The sequence below is a fragment of the Neopelma chrysocephalum genome, unplaced genomic scaffold (genome assembly GCF_003984885.1).
Source record: "Neopelma chrysocephalum unplaced genomic scaffold, ASM398488v2 Primary Assembly neopelma1_95715, whole genome shotgun sequence".
Lineage (NCBI taxonomy): Eukaryota > Metazoa > Chordata > Aves > Passeriformes > Pipridae > Neopelma > Neopelma chrysocephalum.
Genome location: NW_020924378.1, coordinates 474,836 through 498,242, shown reverse-complemented (window position 1 = coordinate 498,242; position 23,407 = coordinate 474,836). Strand labels below are relative to the sequence as shown.

At 44.2% G+C, this 23,407-nt stretch overlaps 2 protein-coding genes across 4 annotated transcripts in view; one reads left to right on the top strand and one right to left on the bottom strand.

Moving 5' to 3' along the window:
* IDUA (iduronidase, alpha-L-) overlaps nt 1-3,389 on the top strand; it is a 44,244-nt gene extending 40,855 nt beyond the window's left edge. For both annotated transcript variants that reach the window (XM_027708200.1, XM_027708201.1), the window contains one exon: nt 426-3,389. In XM_027708200.1, coding sequence (XP_027564001.1) covers nt 426-526 — 101 coding nt within the window. In that variant the 3' untranslated portion in view covers nt 527-3,389. The remainder of the gene's footprint in view (nt 1-425) is intronic.
* Nucleotides 3,390-5,938: 2,549 nt separating this feature from the next.
* LOC113980960 (purpurin) lies at nt 5,939-12,684 on the bottom strand. Of its 2 annotated transcripts, XM_027708203.1 has the most exons (6): nt 12,580-12,684; nt 11,689-11,806; nt 10,108-10,244; nt 8,506-8,618; nt 7,219-7,431; nt 5,939-6,070 (listed from the first exon to the last, which is right to left on the bottom strand). In XM_027708203.1, exons 2-6 carry the CDS (start codon nt 11,803-11,805, stop codon nt 6,060-6,062), a joined length of 591 nt encoding a protein of 196 aa, XP_027564004.1. In that variant the 5' UTR covers nt 11,806; nt 12,580-12,684; the 3' UTR covers nt 5,939-6,059. The 2 variants fall into 2 exon arrangements, with proteins under 2 accessions (XP_027564004.1, XP_027564003.1); XM_027708202.1 differs by lacking the exon at nt 5,939-6,070 and having other exon boundaries at nt 7,205-7,431.
* Nucleotides 12,685-23,407: the final 10,723 nt, after the last annotated feature.

The window sequence follows — 23,407 nt, the reverse complement described above, 5'->3', positions numbered from 1 at the left end:
TGCGTGCTTCTTGTTCTGCTTCTTTGTTGATCCTGTCCCCACATAACTGTTTGAAAGGCACAATTCAGGCAGAAAAGTTAGGTCAGAAAAAAGAAGGAAATGACTAGTTGTGTGTTGCAGAAGATGTCCTAGTCTTCTTCCAGAGGGACTGCTGGTTAAGCAGTCCCATAGCTGTACTTGCAAATCCTAATGAGGAGAGAGGAGGTCCTTGGTGCAAGAAGGCAAAAACGCCAGTACTTGGCCATGGGGGGTTTGTAATTGTTTTTAGTTAGACATGCACAGACACATTTACATACGGTGCAGAACTGATTCCCCCAGCCCATTCCACAAACCTGCATTTTACAGGAGTAGTGCCTGCTTCACATCCTCCAGGTGCCACAGGTGTCAGCGTTTCACAGTGACATTTCTAACCTTTTCATTTGCAGGAAGCTCAGTGTCCGGCTTTTACAGAGTGCGTGCCATTGACTACTGGGGGAAGGCAGGCCCGTCTTCTCTTCCCGTGGAGTATGTTGAAGCTTTCAAGTGACCCTGAAGAGTGGTGCCTGGCTTGGTATCAGACTGGTGTATGTTCCCTGCAAATGACAAGCCCCCAGAAAAATAAACTCCTCCCAGGCTCAGGAGGGAGTATGGAAAGGACCTGATGAAGCAAGTTAGGAATGCAAGTTAGAAGCAACTGCCCCTATTAACTCTTCATAACACTAAAGACAGCATTATCAAACAGCCACAACTGACAACCCAACTAGTCAGAGGCTGCCATAGGACTGGGATTCAGCTTGTTAACTATGAATTATGGGAATAAATATTTATTATTCCCTATTTTGCGCTGAGCTAATGGCCAGGACAAGCAAAGATTTATAGAGGTCACAAACTGCAGCAGGAACAGGTCCATTGCTTCACTGTGTGAGTGAGGATGGCAGCAGAGACCTGTCTGAGAGTAAACTACCTGCCTTAGCTGCCAGTCTGTATTGACATAATGGTTTGATGGAAAAGTGCCCAGCAACCAAACACATCCAAAGCATAAGGTGAAGGATCCCTTCTTCCCTGCTGGTTAGTCACAGCAGGTTATTTCAGATCAGTTGCCATGTCTTCAGGTGTATGAGGTTTTTCACTCTCTCACAGGGAGGTGTCCACCCAGCTCTCTCAGCATTTGTGACTGTTCCTGGCATGCCAGAGCTATTTCACATAGGCAGAGGAAGGGGTAGCAGCTCATCCTCAGAGGGGAAGAAGGAACAGAGGACCCTAGCCTCCAAACTTCCTTGCCTTTTCTGTTTTCTGTTTTTGCCCAAGTCGCCTGTTTGCACGATGGCCATGAGCCACTGCCTCTTTGTGGTGGAGGCTCTAAGCCTGAAAGTCCCTCTTCCTCTCCATTGCTGTCACCATTACTGTCACCTAGCTTGGCGTCCTACAGCCCTTAAAAGTTAGGTCTCCCCCTAGCACGCCTTGCCTCTCAGACTGTAAGTCACCACGCAGTTTTGGATAATCAGGAGAAAGCTAAAACACCAGTGGTTTAGCCTTTTGTGTTTTCGTATTACAGGACAGCACACTCTTGAATGTAGCAGGGCTGCTCCTCACAACACTTAGGAAATTAACCAAGAACAGTTTGAGCTTCTGTGCTTTGCAAGGCGTGTGCACAAGTGTGAGATAGCCCTAGATCGTGGGCTACAGAACACTGCTGGCTGTGCTTGCAGCTGCCAAACACTTTATGTAAACAGCAAAGTTCCCTGAAATTGCAGGGGTGTTTTTTTACTCTCCCCTTTTCACAATTGGCACAGTTTGAGCTATGCCTCTAAAACACTTGTAGAAAGAAGGATAATGCCAGTGAAAACAGATGGAGTGTTTTCCATAAGGGGACTGACTGTCACACAAACAAATCCCCTACTGCTTTCTTTGCTGACATCAGCCACCTCACCAACATAACAACAAAGACTGTGTATTTGATGAAACATTCAGGTTTCAGAGAAAAAAAGAAAACAAAAACAAAACCAACAAGTTTGCACAGTAGGAGAGAGCTGAATTACCTCAAATGCCCTCACTTTTACAGCACAGAAAAGAAGCATATACAAAAAGCCAGTACACGCTGAGGTGTGGCCTTGTATCTCCTTACCTTCTGATTACTTGTTCATATGCTTATACCGAAAATTAGCCTTAAAAGATTAATTGTGTCACAGAATTGAGGTGAAATATTTCTTGCCCCACTAAAGCTTGAATAAGGGTCGCATGTCACATTCTAATCTTCCAATTCCTTTTCCATAAGACAGAACAGAAAAGGGCCATGGAGTCTACTGAAGGGATAACCTTCTCAATTTTGGAAAAGTTACTGATAAGTTCTACTTGGATGGAGATAGTAAAAATGCATTTGCAAGTTGTTATAGCTGTCCCTAAGTGAAGAATCAGAATACACATTTAAATAAAATCTAGCAGTTAAGACATATTGTTTTGCTAGTATGAGGTGGAACAACAACAAAAATTATTTAGAGAAATATTAAGTATAGGGATTTGAGAGATTTTAGTGTGTCTGAAGCAGGGAAAGATACAGGAGCTTGAGAGGACAGTTGACCCTGTTAGAATGTCCTACCTGAGTAGCCTGCTAGTTTAAAATTTTCCCACACTGGCAATCAGAATATAGCAGTCTTTACCAAGCTAAGGACAATGCACCAGCTACAGGTGTTTGGACAAAAAAAGAAACATAGCTGTTGTGAAGAGTATTGATTTTATTATTCAGGGATATAGAAGAAAATATATAAAAGTGCAAACCATGAAAAATAGAAGATTTCTTCTAAAAATCTTCTTTGCTGCTATGATATAAACTTATTCCTCTAAGGAATAAGCGTGTATAAACAATTATAGAGAGAAGATAATTTGATATTTACAGGCTTGAATGTATTTCAAACGAAGTATAGAAGTTTCGTAATGCTCTTGTCTTTTCTCTAATTTAACGTCTACAGAAAAACATTATTTAATACTTGAAACTTGAGATTTCTGTAACCCTCTGTTGCTGACTCTGTCTGATATTGCTTTCAAAATTGCATGTTTAACTAATCTCCCCTGTTGCCAGACAGTGATCAGCCCCCCATCACAGTTTGAGTAGCAGGTGCTTAGTAGCTCTGTAGTATCAGAACCAAAGCAAGACTGTAGAGCAGTCAGGTATATCTCTTGCTGGCCATAAATCCAAGTAAGAAAATCTAACTGTACCTGCAAGATAGGATTGTTTGCCTGCATCTCAAACAAGACCTTCTGAGGGGATATAACAATTTTGTAACTATATAACAATTTTGCAACTGAAAGAATCTTTCAGCTGTGTGTTTTATTTTGTCTGATTGTGTACATGCTGCATTTGTTACCATGTTTTATGCTACCCAATAAAACCAGTTTTTAATCTTTAACATGAACCCTGTAAAAACAGGATCTGATCATTGTGTTGTAGAAACTGCTTAAAACTCTTGTGTCAAAAACTAAATCTTGGGAATTAAAGACTGTTCCTCAAGGATTGTCATGGTTTAACCCCAGCCAGCAACCAAGTACCACACAGCCGCTCGCTGCCTTGGATGCCTTGATTGGTGCATGTTCCAACATGACATAAAAATGAAGCATGAAAAGTACCTTACCATAAAAAATTTCAAGGCTTAAGTAGAAACCTAAGTGCATGTAATTGCCTCAGATACCACAGCCCAGGGGAAACTGGTCGAACTCAACATGGTATCATAGTGTCAGATCTCAGGACTTGCAGTGTCCTTGCTGGGAGGAGGTTCACTGGTGTGTGAAGGATAATATCCTTGCAGGGTCCCTCCTGCTGTTGCACAGTCATAGACTTTCTCCAGCACTAAAGGACCTTCTGAGGACAAAACAACAGTCCTTTTAGTTCGCTAACAGTTTTTTTGTCTTCTCTTGTTAGTGGAAAGTTTGTGCAGGACAAAGATTACGACTTGGGACCTATACACACACTTAAATAACAGAAATGGCAGGCTGCTTTTCATCAGCCAGCTCAAACAGCAGACAGAAGACTGCCTGCATCTAGATACACCCCAGATGGGTCATGTTGAACTTGATGGAATTTCAAGAGAAGTGTAGATCTTATCAGAATACACTTTTGGCTGCCTGCCTACCCTACCTCGTCTTTTCGCATTTCCTGTAGTTGTTGGAGAGAAATGGATGTGAGGTAATGCCCATCTGTTATTAACTCACTAGATCACACGATGAGGGCCTGCTTGTGGTCCTGATGGGAACATGTTTCCCCAAGTACAAGTCAGATTCCTGGGGTGTGAATAACTCTGTAGTATATTCATCCAGAATCACCACTATGTTCCTATGAGCCTGGAGGCATAACCTTGTGTGGCTGAGGGGGGGATTTCACTACCTAACTCATTTGGACAGACTACACTAAGCACAGTAAGCACTTGGTCCTGCATATAGGTCATCTCTTCTTGCTAGAACTCCTAGCTGGTCTGGTCATACAATTACTATAACCATAGATATTAAAAATACCACTTCTCTAGGACTGGTAGTATTGGTCTGAATGTTCTGTCCAAAGGCCAGGTTCCTTCAGCTAAGGGTTAGTGTTGTCTAATCAGTTGTGATACAAGTCCTAAGTTCATGCACTCCACCCCAATACTTCCTCATGGGAGAGGAGTGCAAGTGGTGAACATTCAGTCAATGCACTGACCTTGCACTCGTCCAGCAGAAAAGGCTGATATTTTCTCAACACTCTTAGTCTCTTTTTATGTGGGGTTTTAGCATTGCCTGCTACTGCTCCTCTGTTTCTGTCCTTAGCTTTAGATGGTAGTTCACCATCTTTTTCCCTGTCAAGGTAGCTTTCCTGAGACCTGAAGAGCAAGGAACACCTTTATTTGAAGCTGGTTGAGAGCCTTATGAGTACTGCCTGGAAATCCTGGGAGAGACAAGCTTGAGAGGCTTCCCTGCATCCCTGGGATAATGTTTCTGGTTTTGGAGATGAGTCTTTGGTTTCTATGTTCCTTCCAACAGATGCAGAAGATCATCATCAGTTACTGTAGACAAGATTGTTCAAGCATCTTGCAGAAACTGTTATAGTGTAGTGCTCTGGAGGTCTTCACTCAACATCAGCCTTGTGCCACACACATTTTGAAAGGGGAAGGGGCTGTTCAGCTTGGTCTTACCTCTATGCTTGGTAAACATAACTTATAAAAATTTCTGTTGTTGACAAACTGCAGGGATCACCAGGTTGCTGGGGACATTCTAGACTGGTAGCTTTATTAATAGGAAATATTAGAAGTGAACATGATTTTACTAAAAGCAGTGGGAAGTACATGTTAATTACAGTGACTCAGGTTACCCCTTTTCTACATGGAGTTTTCTAGACACTGCTCTTTTGGTTTGCTCTGTCTGTTAAATTCTCAGCCAAAAAACCTGTCTGTTCTATGTCTTTCAGATCTGTACCTCTCAGATACTGAAAGCTGGATGATGAAGGCAGAGGGGAGTAAATTGCTGTTTATGCCGTTGGAAATGCAGATAACTGCTCATTTAAAGTAATGTCCAGTGTTATTGAAAGGAACATCTGCTTTATTGCATTTGTGGTCCACGGTCTAGTTATAAATATTCTGTGCGGATTTTTTGAGTTTTCAGATGTACCAGAAGTAACTGTAAGATATTATCAGGCAGCAAGGATCACGCTGTCAGCCTCGTCACAGAGTTGTTGTTCCAGAGGGTTTCTTAGCTTCAAAATTTAAATGGCAGTGGTGGTGGAAGAGGTACGTTGTATATGCCAGGGCCCTGCAGGCACCCACAAGCTTTTGCTTCTTTGTGCAGCCTCACCTGGGACCTCTGCCTACAACCTCACTCCATCTGGCCCCAACAGGACAGCAGGTAATAAAAAAAAGTCCCAGAAGTGGTTTGGTTTTTTTTTTTAAAAACATTTATTGATTAATGCCACATTAGGTAATATTGTATTGCACACAGTTTACAGATCCCCCAATATTTTCATGTGTTTTTCAGGAAAAACACACTAGTCCTATGATTTTATTTTTTTATTAGCTGAGTGGCAACTTCAAGACCAAGAGGTCTGGTTTCTGAGCTTAAGTGTACTTTTAGCAGGCCCCTGGAAAGAAAGAAAAGTAAACTTTAGTCCTTTTAAGTAAACTTGCAAAGTGCTTTAACAGCCTTTTAGTCTGCAGTGAAGCTATGGCTACAGCCTTCCTAGAGTACTTCTGAATCACAGTACAAGGTTAGGATGGGGGGTGCAAAAGCTGCTGTTTGCACTGTTCTGTGTCTATTGGCATAGCACTGGGGCAGCCTTTCCCAGCTAGACATGGGCTTTCAGCTTTCCTGAGCACCTAGCCATGCAAACCAGCTATCTTCCCTCTGCTACACAGAGCATTATGAGGGGCTATGGGGCAGGGATGCCCATCCCACGCCCACAACCTTGGGTGATGCCAGCACCTGCTCTGCAGTGGAGGACTGGCTGGTACAAGGACATGCCGTTCAGAAGGTTTTAGCTGCTCTTCCTTGTCCCACAATATGTGCCTTGTCCCCCACGTGTGCTACTGTGGCATCGGGCCTGGCCAACCTCCGGGCAAGGCAGTGAGTATGTGAAGGGTGGGCATTCAACTGCCAGCAAAGAGGAGTTTCTGCTCCAGCACAGCCCTAAAAAATTATCTGCCTGTCTCATGGGCAGCATTTGAGCTAGATCAGCTCCCATACCTTCAGAAAAACGTTCCCAAAATGAGCTGTGGACATAGTCTGTTTGCATGTCTGTGGCACAACTGCTGACTCCCACTGCCAGCAGGCACAGTCAGAAACACCAGGGCCCCTCATCCCTGTTGTTGAGACCACCCAGGGCACAAATTGTGATGGAGCTAAGAAGATTGAGGGTGCTCCTTCCTTGAGGCACCTTCTCCTTTCCTGGAGGACACTGTTATCCAAGACCAACATTTCCAAGTGCTGAAACACAGGGTTGTTACATCCATCCCTGTGCTATCTAACAGAGTAACAAAGCTGATCTTTTGGTAGTGTGCCAGTCTCAGCACACAGGATTCCTGTGAGGGCAATCTTAAGGCTGCAGAACCAGCCTGCAACAGGCTCTCACCCTTACACAGACTTCCCTTTGTAGCTATTTCTCACCAGATCTAACATTAAAAAAGAGTTGCTTAACGAGTACACCTTAGTTTGCTGTGGTTCTATCACATTAGCAGCAAACGCAATCACCTACTCTACAGCTCGGTGAGTTTGCTAATTAGCCCACGGTACCTGACTGCAGCACGGGCTGGAACTGGCCAGACATGCAGATTTCTTCCTGCTTCTGGCGCACAATGCGCTGGATGGCTGGGGGGAGGCCGCGGGGGTTGCGTGAGAAGATCAGGGAGTAGCCATCATCACAGGAGCCGTCCTCCTTCAGGCTGCGGCAGGCGTAGGTGATGGCATAGTTGTCGTAGTCGGTGTCAATCACCCAGTAGTTGTCCCCTAAAACACCAGAACACACGTGTTGGTCACAGTGGGCAAGACAGAGCGGGGGGAGGGATGCTTCCACAGGGAGACACCTCACTTCAGCACATGGCAGGGATAGCTTCCCAAAGGGATCTAGTGTTGCCTCCCATGTCCACCTTGAAGTGAAGAACTGGGACAAGCACAGGGAATCTTGAGGCTGTGTTGTTCCCTGTGGTGCTCAGTGCATTTTCACCTTTTGTTTCTTAGGCTAGAAGTATTAGGAGGATTAGGACTTTCTAGGTTTGCAATGATAAAAAATCTCTTTTTGTTCCTTGCTCAAGTATGGTGGGGAGAAGGGCATACAGAATAAATTTTGGCCATACAGATTACACTTCCTATACAGGAAGCCTCAGCAAAACATGCCTCCTGCTTTTCAGCCTTGCTCAACTGAGTTCATTTTGGTGTGGCTTATCTTCCAGTACTGACTGTACTTCTTTCTTGCTCATTAGCGGGCCAAGTCCTCCACACTTCCATAGCTGGATTCCCACAGCTATGGGACACTCAGGCACACAGGATGGGGTTTGCACACAGGGTGCATAACTGAGGTTCAGCATGAGCAGTTGCTGCAATGAGAACTTCAGTTAACAGCTCCATTTCTTTGAGTCCAGCTGTGTCTGTCTGAGGAGAACTGTGCCTGGCTGCTGGAGTGCCAATGTGGGTCCACGTCTCCTCCAATTAGCTATGAAGACTACAAGGATGACTGACCTCAGCATTTTTATATGCCCACAGTGGGGCCCAGGAACTGTGCTTTGCTAGGTGCAACACCTCACCTGGCTGTACAAAACCTGTGTGTGTGTCCCAATGCCTCTAAGCTGCACCCTGTTGGTGTGTATGGTGTATCAGAGGGGTCTCTGTGGAGTCTCTGGATCCTGCCCCTTCTGTGGAGATAAAATACACTGTTTGGATAAAGCATTCACCCCCAAAAAAGGATGTTTGTCTCCACTTGGAGCAATCTGAGCTGAACTGTTTTTCCTGCTCATATGTTGAAACACACACCTGGGAAGCCGTAAGTAATTGGCCAGCATCAGAGGGCTGGAGAAGTTCACTTACCACCACTGGAGAGGTAGCTGGCCAGTCCCTGGTAGGTCATGTACATTTTTGCTGGAGTGGTTGGGTCAGGGACGGTGTACTGAGCAGCCATGTCAGCACAGATCACCCAGAAACTGCAACGAGATCCATGAGATTCAAGGTAAAACCTGGCAGCATGTGAGCTCTAAATGGGTGTCCCTCACTCAGGATTTGGGCACAACTGCCTCAGGCATGGGCATGGCCTCTCTTAATGCCAAGTCAATGTTTGTCATTAAGTGATGCAGACCTCACACACACTCACACACACACACACACAGAGTGCATTGCTGCTGTCTGGTTCCCAACTCTGCTGTATGATTATGCTGTGGCTTGGGCAGTGCCTCCTGTCTCTGTGGCTTTTTGCTACCCATATCTGTACAAGCAGACAGCCACCAAGCAAAAATGGTGAATGCCATTTCTTGGCTCCCTGCTAGCAGACTGCAGAGTGAGGTGACCTGCATTTGGGCTCATTTGGAGTCATTCACTGTGTCCCCAGGCAGAGGCAGGGAGTTGACTCTTCTCTCTCTAACCCTTCCTAGCACTATTGGCACAGGAATGTCTGTCACAAGCACGTTGATAATTATAGCCCCCCCCTTCCAAGCTAGTTAAAAGCCATCACACAGCCTTTGAGACCCATATAGGTGCCCATTTCTTCCAATGCCCTTTTCTGGTTGAGATCTGTTTGCTTTGAATAGCAGCTACGTTTTAGCACAGTTTGTCAAGCATTGCCTGGATTTGTGAAACAGTGGAAAGATCTTCATTCCCTTCCTTGCTCGGGTTGTGCTTCCCCTTTATCCTGCCTTTGCAGAAATGAAATTCCCAGCAGCAGACCCTGCTTGATTTCTAAAGAGTCCTTTCAGGAATCTTCCCACTTGCATTGTGTGGCTTGTCTGCAAAGCTTCATTTGCCCCTTCCCAAAATCTCCTGGAGTGCTGTGCTGTTAAGACTTACAAGGTTCATAGCCACCTTCTAGTGCTAGCCTACCGGGAGCCCCAGATTTTCTTTTCTGCACTCAGAAAGCTCTTTAATCCCTTTACATGCCGTAATTCCTTGTACTAATCATGACCAATGGGCAAAACTCTAAGCTTCTCACCATCTGTCTATTCAGGCATTGCAATGGCATCTCAGAGTTAACCACATATTTTCCTCAGAAATCTGTCCAACACTGTGTTGAGAGATCTGTGAAAGCAATGCTCACTTACACCCCTCTCCTTCCCCTGAACCTCTCAGTGAAACGAGAGCTATCCTGCCCTTGCAGCACCCGAGCCTTCGCTAGCTCCTTCACTTGAATGATGAAGTGGTTAATGAATTGCAATTCATTTACTTAACCACTTCATCATTCAAGATTTGATAACTGATTTTATGCAGTAGTTCTGTGATGGACCCAAACCTGATCCAGGATGAAAAGTAACCCAGGACTCAAAAGTGTCTAAATTCTATCTTCTAATATCATGCCTTGGCTAGGCTTCCCTTTCTGATGAAGAAAACCCAGTCACGTTCTGTGCTCAGAATAGATCACCATCCATGTCCCCCTCATCTAGTACTTCCTGGCAGGACCTAGAGCTGAAAGTCAAAAGAGCTCACCCAAAAAGCTTCACCCGGCCTTTGGAAGACGCTGTCATTGTGCCATCTTCCTCCACGGTGTATTCAGCAGAGATGTTGTCCTGAAGGAAAAGGCCTTCTGGATCCTTCTTGGCCAGGGCATACCATTTCCCTGCATACTAACATGAAAGAGTATTAATATCTGAATTAATCACCATGGCCAGATTAGCAAAAAAATGATTTTGTGATCGTGGTGCCTCTCTGACTCCCCGTTGCCTGGCCTATGGATAAAGTCTGAGTTTGGGTGGGTATGCAGCACACAGGTCCTGCAGCGCTGCCTGGTGAGCCCTTGCCTCCGTGCCAGGAGGAGCAGGTCTAGCAGATCTGCACTGCTGTGTGCAGTGTCAAGTGAGACATTCCTGTCATAGTGACCCCCCACTGAAAGCTTCTCCCATCCTGAGATGCCTGCTGGGAGTCAGGCTGGTTCTTCCCTGTTCCCGTTCAGGTGCCTGCTCTTCCATGGAAGATGCCATCAACAATACCAAACTGCAGCCACAAAGACCTTAGCAAGCTAGCTGGAGACATACTTTGGGTCTGCCAGGGGCCGCAGTTGATCTCTGACAGTGAAAAGGGTCTACCCAGCAAAGCAGAAAGCAATGACTGTGTGATCAATGAAAAGGAGAGGGTGTGCTGGGGAGAGTAGCAACAGTGAGAAAAGGAATGAGATCAAGGGGAAGGAAATGTCTATGAAAAAAAAGGTTCCCTGGAAATGTACAAGCAGTATCTAGTGAAATGAAAGCAAGATCTGAACAGATGACTGACAGACAGGTAGACACTTGAAAGTTAACATTATTAGAAATACTGAAAAAAAGCAGGAGCTGGCTATGTTAAATTTGATTCTCCAGTGAACCTAATGAGATCTGTTTGGCAAGTTATGTGCTTAAGCCTGAAACAAGTCTGTAATTCCCAAATATAAGAACCTGAGCAAAAACTTTGACCTTTTAAAACTGAGATGTTCCCAAAGCTCTCCCCAGAAACGGGTCCAGCAAAGCCAATCCTGTATAGAGGAAGTGCTTGCCATATCCCAGCTGCATATGGGAGTGTGATGTTTGCTGAGCATTAGTTAAAACAGGTACTGGTACACTAGTCTGGAACTTTCCAACAGCAAGTTAGCCCTCATTTCGTCCTCAGAGGCACAAATGATGTGTTTGAACAAGAGTCAGTATTCAGGATACCAAACTAGTTAAGATTTCAGTTTGCTGTGACTTCCAAAACTGGCTGATGGTAGATGCAAGTACCCCAGGTCATCTGTTTGAGCTTTGTCTCTCATGTGGATCTAAATTGTTTCATTCATGGGACTGCTCAAAGCTGAAATCCTTATTGAGTGTCGAGCTAACAGAAGATGACATCTAATAGAGTAACATTCCTGACTTTCAAGGCCCATTTTACCATAATGGTCAGAAGGTTAAACAGTACTGAGAAAAGCAAACTACAGGAACAGCATCTGTGAGACAGCATACAAAAGACGTTAACTTTATGGTGAAGAATGCCTTTAGATCAACACAGCTCATAACCTTAAAAAAAAAAATTCTTCACATATAGTGTTGAAGTAACCATAGTTACCCTTTTTGGATCAAAATTGTCTTTCACAGAGAAAGACTCCACTGCGCAGGTCTGAGCTAGGCTATATCCAACAGTGGAGAAGACCGAGGCCAGGAAAACGTACTGCGCGTATTTCATTCTGCAAGACAAAAGCAAATACAGAGTTTTACTTCATGCAGTAGGTGGGGGATGCAAGTGCTGTGCCTACAGGTGTGTTTCCCTCATTTTAAAACTAGTTTCTTTCCAAACTGAGTGCTCTACCAACTCCTCCACTGAGAAACTACGGAGTCGTTGTGGTGCCTAAATTCAGTCAAAACTGAACAACAATGGCAATTACTTTGCAAGAGTATTTTGCATGCCAGTAGTAGTATTGCAGTTCATGGTATTCTTACATTATAAATCTAGCCAGACTATGGATAAGGTTGGTAAGACTTAGTAAAAAATTCAAATGTTTTAAATTTTGTTTTCATGGAAAGGAAAAAGCTCTGATGAGCTCTGGTTGTAAAATACACCTTGGTATTGCCTGCCCTCTGACCATTCCTTCTGCAAACACAATGAATAATATTAATTTGCTAGAGGCTTAATCTGTCATTGCAGAACAACCACTAGGTGCCTGTGGCTTCATTTGTCTCCTCGGGCATCCCAGTTTATCCATATCCCAGCATGATTCTCAGTCTTTGGGAAGAGAGCATCTTCATGATACATTCTTGCAAAGTATTTGACCCTGAATACCTGTCCTGATGCCAAGATAAAACAGTTGCCTGAAACCTGTTAGCAGCATCCAGCCTGAGCTACCAACCCAAGACCCAAACACCCATGCAGCTACTCTGTTCCTAGCTGCTGTCATGCAAGCTGCACTTCCCTGCTGCAATAGATGCTAATCTGGTCCACCACTGCTGAAGAGAGACCTACCTGGATGGGGTAGAGATGTTGGAGATCCTTGAGACTACTCTGCTTCAGTCTTTGGGCTGCAGGTAGCAGGAGAGTTTTGTGTCAATTGCCCTCCAGCTGCCTTTAAATAAGGAATCTGCAAAGTCACTAATTGGTTATTTTTGCTCTTGTGCCTGAATAAAACACTTAATCTTGGATAATCCATTATGTAAAAACCAACTTTAATCCTCACACTGGTGGGTCTGACTGCTATAGTGATACAAACACAGCTTTTACATAATGGAAAAGCTGCCCAGAAAGCTAATAAATCTGCTGATTTAATTGTACCACACCTTTGTCTCATTGAAGTCTTTCTGCTTCAAACACATGTTAGGAGAATAAGCGCAGAGCATTAATGAGAGAAACACTTGGACTGTACATGCTCATCTGCAGAACCATGTGTTTGAGTTTGACAAGATTCATGCAGTAGATACATAATTAGCTCTTCTGATACCTGCATCATCAGAATGAGGTGATCCTTGCAAAAGTAGAAAGATGTTATGCACTACCTACAGTGGCGAGGGGACAAAAAAGTCCCAAAATACAAACTTTTGCCTTCATGTATTCACATCAAAATCTCAGGGTCCCCAGTTCTCCTGTGCACTGCAACACTTTTATGCACATTCTTCCCAGTTAATTTTGTAAACATTTCCAATTACATAAATACTATAGCTCTCTCCTTCCCTAAATGTTCTTCCTAGATGCCTTTCATGGGGATACAGTAAAACACAAAAGGATGAGAAGGCAGAAATTACTAGAAAATTACTTTTGGGAGCAAACCATGCCTGCCATTCTCAAGTGCCCAAAGAATTTCCCCAACTGCTAAGGCTTCTCCTGCACTTCTTCTCCCAGGCTCACCTGGGAGATCTAAGACTTCAGACACTCAACTAGGAGTTGCCATTAACTAGCAGTTACTTTTCCCACTGGGCTGCTAGGTGCTGGGGAGCCTTGGACATAACCACTAGGGAAAACTCTACAGTTCCCAAGTAAGTTCCTGGGAGTCCTGACACTTTAGGTTCTGATCCAATGATCTGGACATTCAGAGTAAGGCTAAAGCCTTCTGTATGTTTTGGACTTGCTGCAGAGATCCCTTACTGCCACTTGCCCAGGAATTCCTGAACAGAAGCACTCAACCTTGCCCCGTAGCTGGTGTGAGCTTTGTTGCTTTCCAGGCAGTTTGCATAGGGTTGCCCATTGCCTGGGAAAGGCAGTCTTTGCTTGATACTGGAGGAAACTTTCATTTGGCCTCTATGCAGCTTCCACTTCCACTTTAGAGGGAGGCAATGGTACTTTGTACACGGTATTGTGACTGAACCTTCCCTGTTCTTACCATCTGCGTGTCTTCAAAGGCAACCTGGGCAAGTTCACAGGGGAATGAACTCCTGGTAACTGGGACTGCTTGGCTGCTTAAAGAGTCACATAAAAAGCAACTTCTTAAACTGCATTTCAGGGCTAGATGCAGAAGTGTGCTTTTCCACCCTAACATGGGAATATGACAGAGAACAAACGCGCATGTTTTCTGTAAATTAGAAGGCTTCCAAATACTTATCACCTCATCTGTTTCCAACAAAACAGATTGGTTTATGTCCATGTGAGACACAGGTGACACCCGAAGCCATGCTTAGATGACCATTTAATCCCCTGGGGATTAGACGCATGCTAATAATAGCTAATCACAGCACAAGATTTTGGTTGGTGAGCACAACATCTGTCACTGCATTATTTGCTGTTTGGAGCAAGAAGAAAACAAAATCAAAGTAACCTTCGTTTTTTGCAATATTATGGTCATTTATACTAGGCATAGAAAAAAAACCAAAGGGAAGAATCAAAGCATTGAAACATGTTCCTGGGCTTGTTGAACTTGATAAACATGAAGTGGATTTTATAAAAAAAAAGAAAGGTGCCCTGCAGGCTTTTGTTGTCAAAGAACACATCCAAGAGCCTATTCCAGATCTGCTCATCAAAACTGGCTGTTCTTTAATAGAAGAAGTGACCTGACCATTCAGTGTACTGAACTCAGCACACTAGTAACTGGTAGTTTTAATGACCTGCAGTAAAACAGGTATGCGGATGAGGCGATTAATCTTGTCTTCTTCCCTGTCCTGTGAAATACAGCAGCAGTTTTGGATTTCTGACCCCTACCAGGGTCCCCCTCCTTCTGCCTTATTATTGGAAAAAGCATTGGGAATTACTGCAATTGCACTGCCATCTCAGATTTAGCAACATATGTTGCTAGCTCAGCAGCCGATGGCACAGTATGAGATCTCTAAATAGCCTCCTGCATCAGGCATGAAGTTCCCTGCTCTCCAGCAGGCGATCAAGTTGTGTGCTTCTTTGCCATGGTACTGGAGAACAACTACATGTACATGCATTCTGAGTCTCCCTTGACAGCTACTGCAAGGCCATTGCACCATAAGTCGTGAGGGTTTCGTGCTCTAGCTTTAGACCTGATTTGTGCTGCTGAGGATGCTGGGCTGCTTCATTGCAGTGTCACATGTTTGTGTGTGCATTGCTGGAGAACACACATCCCACTCCCAGATCTGCCAAGGACTGAGAGGACAGTGATAATCTGCTCCACTCCTTCATCAGGGTGGGAGGCAGCAGAAGTAAGGCTTCCCCACGGTGGGACACCATGTGAAGGCTGTGGCTGTAGAGGTTTTCAGTTTCTGTGACTTCTGCTGGGAAGTGCTGATCTTTTCCAATGAAGAGAGTAGTGCAACACAGATGAAGAGGAAATTGTTTGGAGTTTGTTCCTCTGTCATTCAAGGGTAATGTTCTTGGGTGTGTTACATCATTAGATTAAAAAGGAATCATAAATCACTGCTGTATGACTTTCAAGGCAACATTAAAATACCCCACAGTTTTAAATGCCAGGAACTGATGGGCACCTTTCTCTCCTGAAGTATGATAGTGTAATTCCCAGTAAATGTGGTGACTGACAGTTGGCAGAGCAGGGCTCACGTACTCCTGCGCACATGACACATCTCAGACAAGGACACACACATGTCCCCTGTTCTCAAGCGAAAACAAGGGGCTGTTCAAGGCACAGAGGAGTCAAGGAGCCTCAGCTCCTCTGCCACGGTGGCTTCTCAGGGCCATTGGCAAGGCCTTGCCAGAAAAGTTAAGTAGCAGCTGCTCTCCCAAACCCTTCAGCATCTTGCTGCCTTGGTAGAACGGAGTGAAGGCAGAGTTGACTGAAATCTCTCCTGCAGTGGGATTTTAACACACAATGATCTGCTGGCCAAAGAGGCATATCAGGTTTTTTGCCATCTACTGGTTTCTGCACAACTGTATAGATGATGGTTGCAGTTTGATGAGTGAGCTTCTGGATTTCACTCTCCAATGCATGACAGTTTCCCCAAATGGCCTGTTGCTAATCTCTACCAAAAGACCATTAAGACCTGAGACAGTCTCATCAAAAAGAGACCTTTTATTGGTCATCAAATAAGAAGGTGAACATTTTGGTTGTTATTTTCTAGTATTTACTATTGGCATGCTGTTGACTTATCTCTGTACGTATCTAGTATTTATGACTACTGAACTGATCCATTTGCAGACATTGGCAGGTTTATTCATTTTAGTTGCAACATTAGTTTAAAGATACAATATTTGCCTTTTTCATGCCAAGCTGCCAGTTCCTGGAGGGCAGAGATCAGCCCTTTCAGCACAAGAAGCCTAGAGATTCTGTCATTTCAAAATGGACAGGGGGGTGGCGTCTGCAAACATGAAAGGAGTTCTGCTCTCTGGAGGTAAGGTCTCTACACTTGAAGGTACACTGTGGGGTATCTCTATGGCCTGATCCTATTCTTTCCCTGGGGTAAGGCAGGAGGAAGGAAGTTGTTCCCTTCAGACAGCAGTGAGGTAACAGACCAGAGTTAATTTAATCCCTGGTGTTATTCCCAGGACGCCTTCCAGAAACAAGAGGCACAGAGGGTATGTGAATATCCCTGGAGGTATAAATCATGCATGTAATATTCTGTTTCCTTTTCTGTTCATGCAACAGAAGCAGTTTAACACCGAACATGCAGGAATAAGTCTATAGGCTCCAACTTGTTGCAAAGCGTGATGTAACAAGAGACCATATGTCAGTATGTTGCAGAACAGCAAATGCTGCCTCCAGATTATTGCACCAGATTACTCCAATGGGATAGATACAGCTTCTTACATTGCACGCATTTCAAAGTGCTTTACAAAAGTGATACTGCTGGCACAGAGCTTGAGTAGCTATGGATAAGCCAGGATGTCCATGCCAGCCTCGATGATGGACTTAAAAGCTAAAACCAGAAGCACAAATTACAAAAGCCAAGGAAATCTGTATGTGCACGCAGTCAAAAGCCATTAGCTGGGCACATGGCCCTGGTAGGCATTAGAGGACACAGCTTCCATCTGCAACAGAAGGTGCAAGGAGGGAAGGTTTAGGTCAGAGCACCTCTCTTCATTCCAAGAGGAGGGAAGGTGTGAACACCAGGCTGATCAGTGAGTGACAGACCTAGATAATAAACAAAGGCTTTCACATACAACTGCATTTCAGCCTTCAATCTCTGAACCTTCTGCAGGAGAAATGGATGGAACTATGTAGCTTCAGAATAAAAACTGTGAGGGCTTTTTTCAGCTGTCAAAGATGATAAAAGTATTTTTCAGTATTGGAGGATTTTTTTGTTTGTTTTATGATTTAAACACCTGATCTTTGAAGCTGCAAGATCTTAAATAGTGTAAATCTTCCCTAGGTAGGAAACGTCATTGTTTTCACCATGTCATGCTTCTCATACGTAGCAAAATTATTTATTTTACTGAAGATCCCAGAGGTCCCAGTCAACTCTGAGAGTCCCACAGTGTTATTACCTCTGTAAACTTACAACTGGAAAACACTTGACCTGAAGACTAAGTTTACATCTGCTTCAGACTGAACAACAAACTGGAAACACTGAAAATTACAGTGTTGCCTCAAAGAGATAGTTACTAATGCCCATTAAAAATACCACCTGCAGCAACCTCTGCTGCAGGAAATGAACACTAAGCATCCCTCTGCCCACACGGAGAGAAGGAAGAGGAGACAGACCACAGTGTGCCCAGACATCATCAAAACCTCTGCAGGACTCACTGCAGTTCAGTTCCTGCAGCCCCAGCACGGGGAGCTGTGGCCACTCCTGTAAAACACCTGTATGACCGACTCTCCTGCTGCTCTCTGGAATACGAGCAGTTGCTTCTTTTTTGCTGCAGCCTTGTTCCTGCCAGTGTTGCACCCCTCTTCATACTGTCCTGAGATGTGCACTGAGACTACACAGGCACTCCCAGATGTAATTTTTTGGCTTGACTTGTTGCTACCCATAGTGACTAAGCTCGTTTGCACTCCTCTGGTTCCAGCTGCTGATACTGCAGCTTTTTACAGACTCAGTAGCCATTTTTTTCTTCCCCATTACTTTATCATCTCCCTGCTCTTTCATTATTCTTGAAGTTAGAGTCAGTTTCTCTGCTCCCCTTCTTTTCTACTAAACAATCCTGCTCTCTGTATTATTTTTCCCCCCACATTGTGGCCATGTTTCCCAAAAATCACTCATCTGGGATGCTGTCCTCTGCAAATCTTTCCTTAGAGCCTCTTCTCTCCTCTTCGTTGCTTCTTCCTGACACTGCATGAGCAAACCCACTTTTGAGTACACCTCTAATTTGTTAATAGTATTCTTTCTAAAAGTTTCTTGTGTCCTACAATTGTATTTTCCTTAATTCCATGCCCAAATTCCATTTTCGGAAGACGGTTGCACAAGGAGTGCACACAGTTTAGTCTGAGAAGGGTTTAATGATCTTTTTTATTCTCGAGCTTCACAAGACGTTTGATGAACGAGGTAATCTTCTTATTCAAGGTTCAGTGATTCGTGCTAAGAGCTTTGGACACAGTCTGTCAATTGAAATATAACAAACTCTCATAGACTTATTGCAGAAATTGCCACTGCTACTGTATTGTAATATTTTTTAACTGAGCCATCTCACCATAAAATTAAGGGAATCTGTGCATATTTACCATGTATAGGAGGATAAGGTCAAAAAGGCATATCAGGTCTGTGGTGTCTTATTGAAGGCCTAGGTATATTTCCAGTCTTCTGGCAAGGCAAAGATACGTTTCCTTATAAATGTCTCTCAAAAAAGTACTAATCAGACTTGCCAAATCCCCAACTGACCTGTGAGCTAGAGTGCAAGGGAAGGGCTGCCACTTTCAGAAATCCACAGAAGTCCTTTCTGTGAGGACCATTCAGACGTAAATCTCTGACTGATTCCTGCAATTCACCAGTGCAATACAAAAATTAGTATGCTAATTTTGAGGTAATTCCCCAAAAGAATTGATAAGGTGAGGGCTGATGTTCCTTTGTCATGACAAAATGGAGTTAACATTCTGACCAAAATGAAAGCACATTGCTCACCCCTTGCAGCTGAACTGGCAGCAGCACATTTTCCCCTCTACACAGTAGTGCATGGGATTTATACTTTATTACAAATATTTATCGATCCTGCTACAATTCAGATATCAGCTGTCCCTCCAGCGAGGAAACACAGCTCTAGCATAACCAGCTGCTACTCAAGCTGCATTTTCTGCAGACCTGGAGTCATCACTAATCCATGCTCCTGTGCTCTGCTGCTGCATTTCTGTGTGACAGCCAGATTGCATTAAAACAAGTATGTGTTTCCAGCTGTGCTCATGCACACACCCTGGCTGACACACGTCCCCACTGCTGCCATCCTGTACCTCTGTCGGCTCCCCAGCTCCAGGGGCAGGACTCGACGCTTGCCCAGTCTGAGCTGGAGGAGGTTCTCCAGCCCCTGAGGTCCTGATGAAGGGTAGCACTGCCCCCTGCTCCCCCAATTTGGTACCATCCCCAGACTTGCTAAAGTGCCTTCTGCCCCAGTCCAGCTCCAGCCAGACTGACCATGAGTGTTGACAGGGAGTGGGTGGCAGTCTCCCACCCACTGCTGGCTGCACTACCTGGCACTGCAGGCAGGAGTGTGGCACGGCAGTGTCTGGGACAAGGGGCAAGATCCCAGGAGGCAGGGTCATGCTGTGGTGCCATCTAAAGGTCCTTGGACAGCCACAGAGGGGAAGGAAAGGGGGAGGATGCTGAGCAAAGACTGTAAGGTTTTGCATGCCAGCCCTCCGTGAAGCAAGAGACAATCCACGTGCAGCTGGGGGAGCAGACCAGACCTTGGGGAATAGAAGAAGACCCTGGCCCAGGAGAGGCAAGGGACATGGCTGATCCTGGCTGGGCTCCCATGGCTCCAGGCAGGAAAGCTAATTCTTGTGTACAAGCAGGTGGCATGAGAATATTACATGGTAAATCAGATAAGCTGCAATCTCGTTATGCAGCAACGGATGAGGGGGTCAGAAAGGTTTGAGTGTAGCTGTCAATACAGTATCCTGTAAGGATAGTGTCTAATCAAATTAGTCACTTGCAGCTCCCCTCCTCACAGCTTCTTGGTTAGGAGGAAAACAATGTTCCCAGGAAGGAGAGGCATAAAGCATCTTCAGCCCTGACATCCTCAGCACTTGCCATCCCTCCTTCTGCTTTGCAGCTCTAGTCTGCACCCAGTGCTTTGGACACTGTCCCATAAGTAGTTCTAACAGTACTGCTCTTCCTGGAAGGTACGTTTTGCACCACGTCAGCCGGATGATTTTACTCCACAAGTGGAGTTTCCAGTGGTGTCCCTCCTAGGACTGGGGAGAGACTGTCATATGAGTTGTTGGGAGGAGAGGAATTTTATTCCCAGGAACTCGAGCTCATTTTCCCAGCTGCCAGCCAAGCCTTCAGGGCAGTTTAAACATTTGAGGTTTTCATTTGGAACACTGTTTAAATGATGTCCACCGACACCCCACAAAGTAGAGGTCCTATGCCAACTTTGCAATTCAGGTTTAAAGCTACTAAAAACAAATTTGTGCAACCACACGTGTTCAGATATTATTATGCTGCGTGACAGTCTAGTGCAAGTTTCCTAAAATATCATCCTTATCCTCCTCCAAAATCCTCCATTGTCTGCCTAAGTCCATTCAAAGAACATTATCCTATTGCAAGCTTAGATTGTATCCACCTCAGTTACCAATGTTATGCCAGCAACGGCTTTCATGGTGCCACTTGAGTATCCCTGAAGGCCTAGGAAAGGAATACCTGAAGCCTTTGCACCATGCTTTGAATTCTGGGTACATCAGCCCACCACCCTTCTCCAAGGGGATTTCTGGTGCACTGCTCGCTCCATTTGCAAAGGTGATTTAGAGTTCCACCTGCCATTCCTACATGGTTTCAACTGCACTGGACTTACACAGCCCTGGCTTAGCCTAACAAATGTTGCATCAGTTTCTCCACCTCTGCAGGTAGAAACTTCAGTACTTTAGGACATTCGTTCCCTCCCCTTGTTAGGAGGAAACCTTGTTAAGTTTCAAACCCTTAGTGCAGAAGCAGGAACTGAGTTTGAATCTTTCATATTTTGGGCCTGGAGTATTACTGTTGGACACTGCTTGTTTTTCTTATAAATGTTTTGAAACAAAAACATTTATCTTGAACGAAACATAACCTTTCATACCAAACAAAGTATGAATATCTGGAGGGTTTGGATCCAAGAGATACAAAAGTTCACCCATTTGCAATTTTTCAGCTCCCAAATGACAACCAAAAAGCATATACAACAGTCTGCATACCTCTTAATGCATCCACAAAAACTTTTTATGTCAAGAAAACACCACATGTTGCAAAGCCAAAAGGACCTTCTGTTCAGACATAGGGCATCCTGAGCACATCCTCTAACTGTATAGCTCTGTCCTATAATAGCTATTTCATACATGGTCTGATTCCTGGACATTGAAACATTTCTGAGAAGTGGCTATGAGCTCCCAGGAGACCTTCTCTCCTTACACAAATATGACCTGGCACAAGGAGGTTCCAATAGATCCTAAAAAGTGCCAAGCCATGGTATGCTGGACTGTAAGAGGAGCTACGCTTCACTTTAGACTTTAAAGACCCTGTGGCAGAAAAATTAGTTTTCCTTCAGTTTTAAGAAGTTGTTTGTCTGTATGAGTTCCAGCTATCTGTATCACTACATCTCTTCTGACTAAAAGTGTTTGCTGAGGAAAAGGATGGCATCTCTTTCTCTAGGGATACCTAAGATTGGGTAAGAGCAATCTCTTCCCACAGTTTTGGAAGCCTTTTCTGTGCAGGTCTAAAATCTACTGTACTTACATGATTATGGAGAACAGACTGATCCCTTTTTCTTAGCAGTAGCATTTAATACAGTTAGAGACTGTTTTGTTTAGAAAAAAGGTGACTTAAAAAGAGACATGAGAAACCTCAGTCTTTCCTCAGGGGTCACATTTTCCCACTGTATTCCACGTGAGACACCTGTTCAGTACAACTTGGCATAATCTGTTATGGATTGGATGTACACTTCCTTCTGCCTGGTAGTCTTGACACATGTGCAGTCTCTGTTAAGCCCAGACAGTGACTCATCCCCATGAATTCACCAGGTGACTGCTCTCCACCTAAGTAGGACTTTCCATACACCCTTGGCGAGGTCTAGTGCTCTAGTCCTGAACACATCTGTCTGCAACTTAGTTTTAAGATGGTGCTAAAACACATTTACAGACACCTGACCGTGGCTTGCTCCCTGACTTAATGTTTTTCCGCCCATCAATTGAAATAATGGGATGCCCTACATCTATGAGAGCCTCCCCAGAGTATCCTACTCAAGAAGTTCTGAATGTCATTAGTGAGCTACTAACAACAACTCTTCATCTTTCAAATATATTTGCTGCTGCCTTTTAACTACTTCATCTAAGCCTTCACCTGAAGAGAGAGTATCTTGTGTATCATTTCCTCATCAGTCAAGAGCTGTGGCAGTCACTACTTTCTTTTTGTCTCAAGACTTACAGAGGAAATTATGATGCATGACACAGTTTGCTCTTGACAAAATCACGCTGGATGTTACTTGTCTCCTCTATTTATGTACAGATACATGTTTGTTCCTGTATTTTCTTAGAATCCAAATTTAAAGTGGTCTGTTGTGAAATTCTCCAGTTCTTTCTTTTTCCTATTTTGCAGAAAGAATCATTACATTTACCTTTTTCTGGCATTTCAAAACCTCAGAAGATCCTCCATTAATTGTCAGAGAAAGTCATTAACAGTTTAGAGGTTACTTCACACAACGTTCTAAAAACTCCAGCTCTTCAATACTTTCCCTAATATTCCTCCTCTTCCCTATATGATAAACAGAAAGTGTTCATTGCCCTTCATGTTCCTAATGTAACCTTATATTCAATTTGACTATTCTTACTTTCCATTTCTACTTGCTCACAGTATTTTTATACACATCTTCAATAATTTCACAATGCTTATACACTTTCTGTCTGGTTTTCTCTTCCTTAAGTTTAACAAGAACATGTAATTTACAAAATGGCCTGTTTTTTCCAGTTTGAAACTTTCATTTCATGGTCTCGCTCACCTAAACTGTCTCTCACCTTCGTTTTTCAGCCAGTTCTTTCCCTTGCTTTCAGTCAAAACCAAAGAAAATTCCCTCTTGCTCTTTCTGCCAGCCTTTGTACCCAGAAAACTGCTGTGACATGTGAAACCTTGCTTAACAACCTGCAACCTGAAACACTGCCATCCCCACAGATATCTGAAAATTAAAATTCCACATTGCCACCAAGTTCTGTGCTTGGGACAGTCCTGCCTGTTGCTCAGAAAAAGGTTTCACCCACCCCCATTGCAGAGATCTGGAGCAGTCATGCACCATGCTAGCTCTGAGCAGGTCCTGGTCCCTCTTTTGGAACATGGTTTTTGGA

Bases quoted from the DNA above. Each gene is read 5' to 3' on its own strand.
- LOC113980960 (XM_027708202.1), bottom strand. From the start codon at position 11,805: ATGAAATACGCGCAGTACGTTTTCCTGGCCTCGGTCTTCTCCACTGTT. The intron at 10,245-11,688 runs GTAACTATGGTT...CTTTCATGTTAG, and splicing joins ACAATTTTGATCCAAAAAGG to TATGCAGGGAAATGGTATGC. The intron at 7,432-8,505 runs GTAAGTGAACTT...CTGGTGTTTTAG, and splicing joins CAGCTACCTCTCCAGTGGTG to GGGACAACTACTGGGTGATT.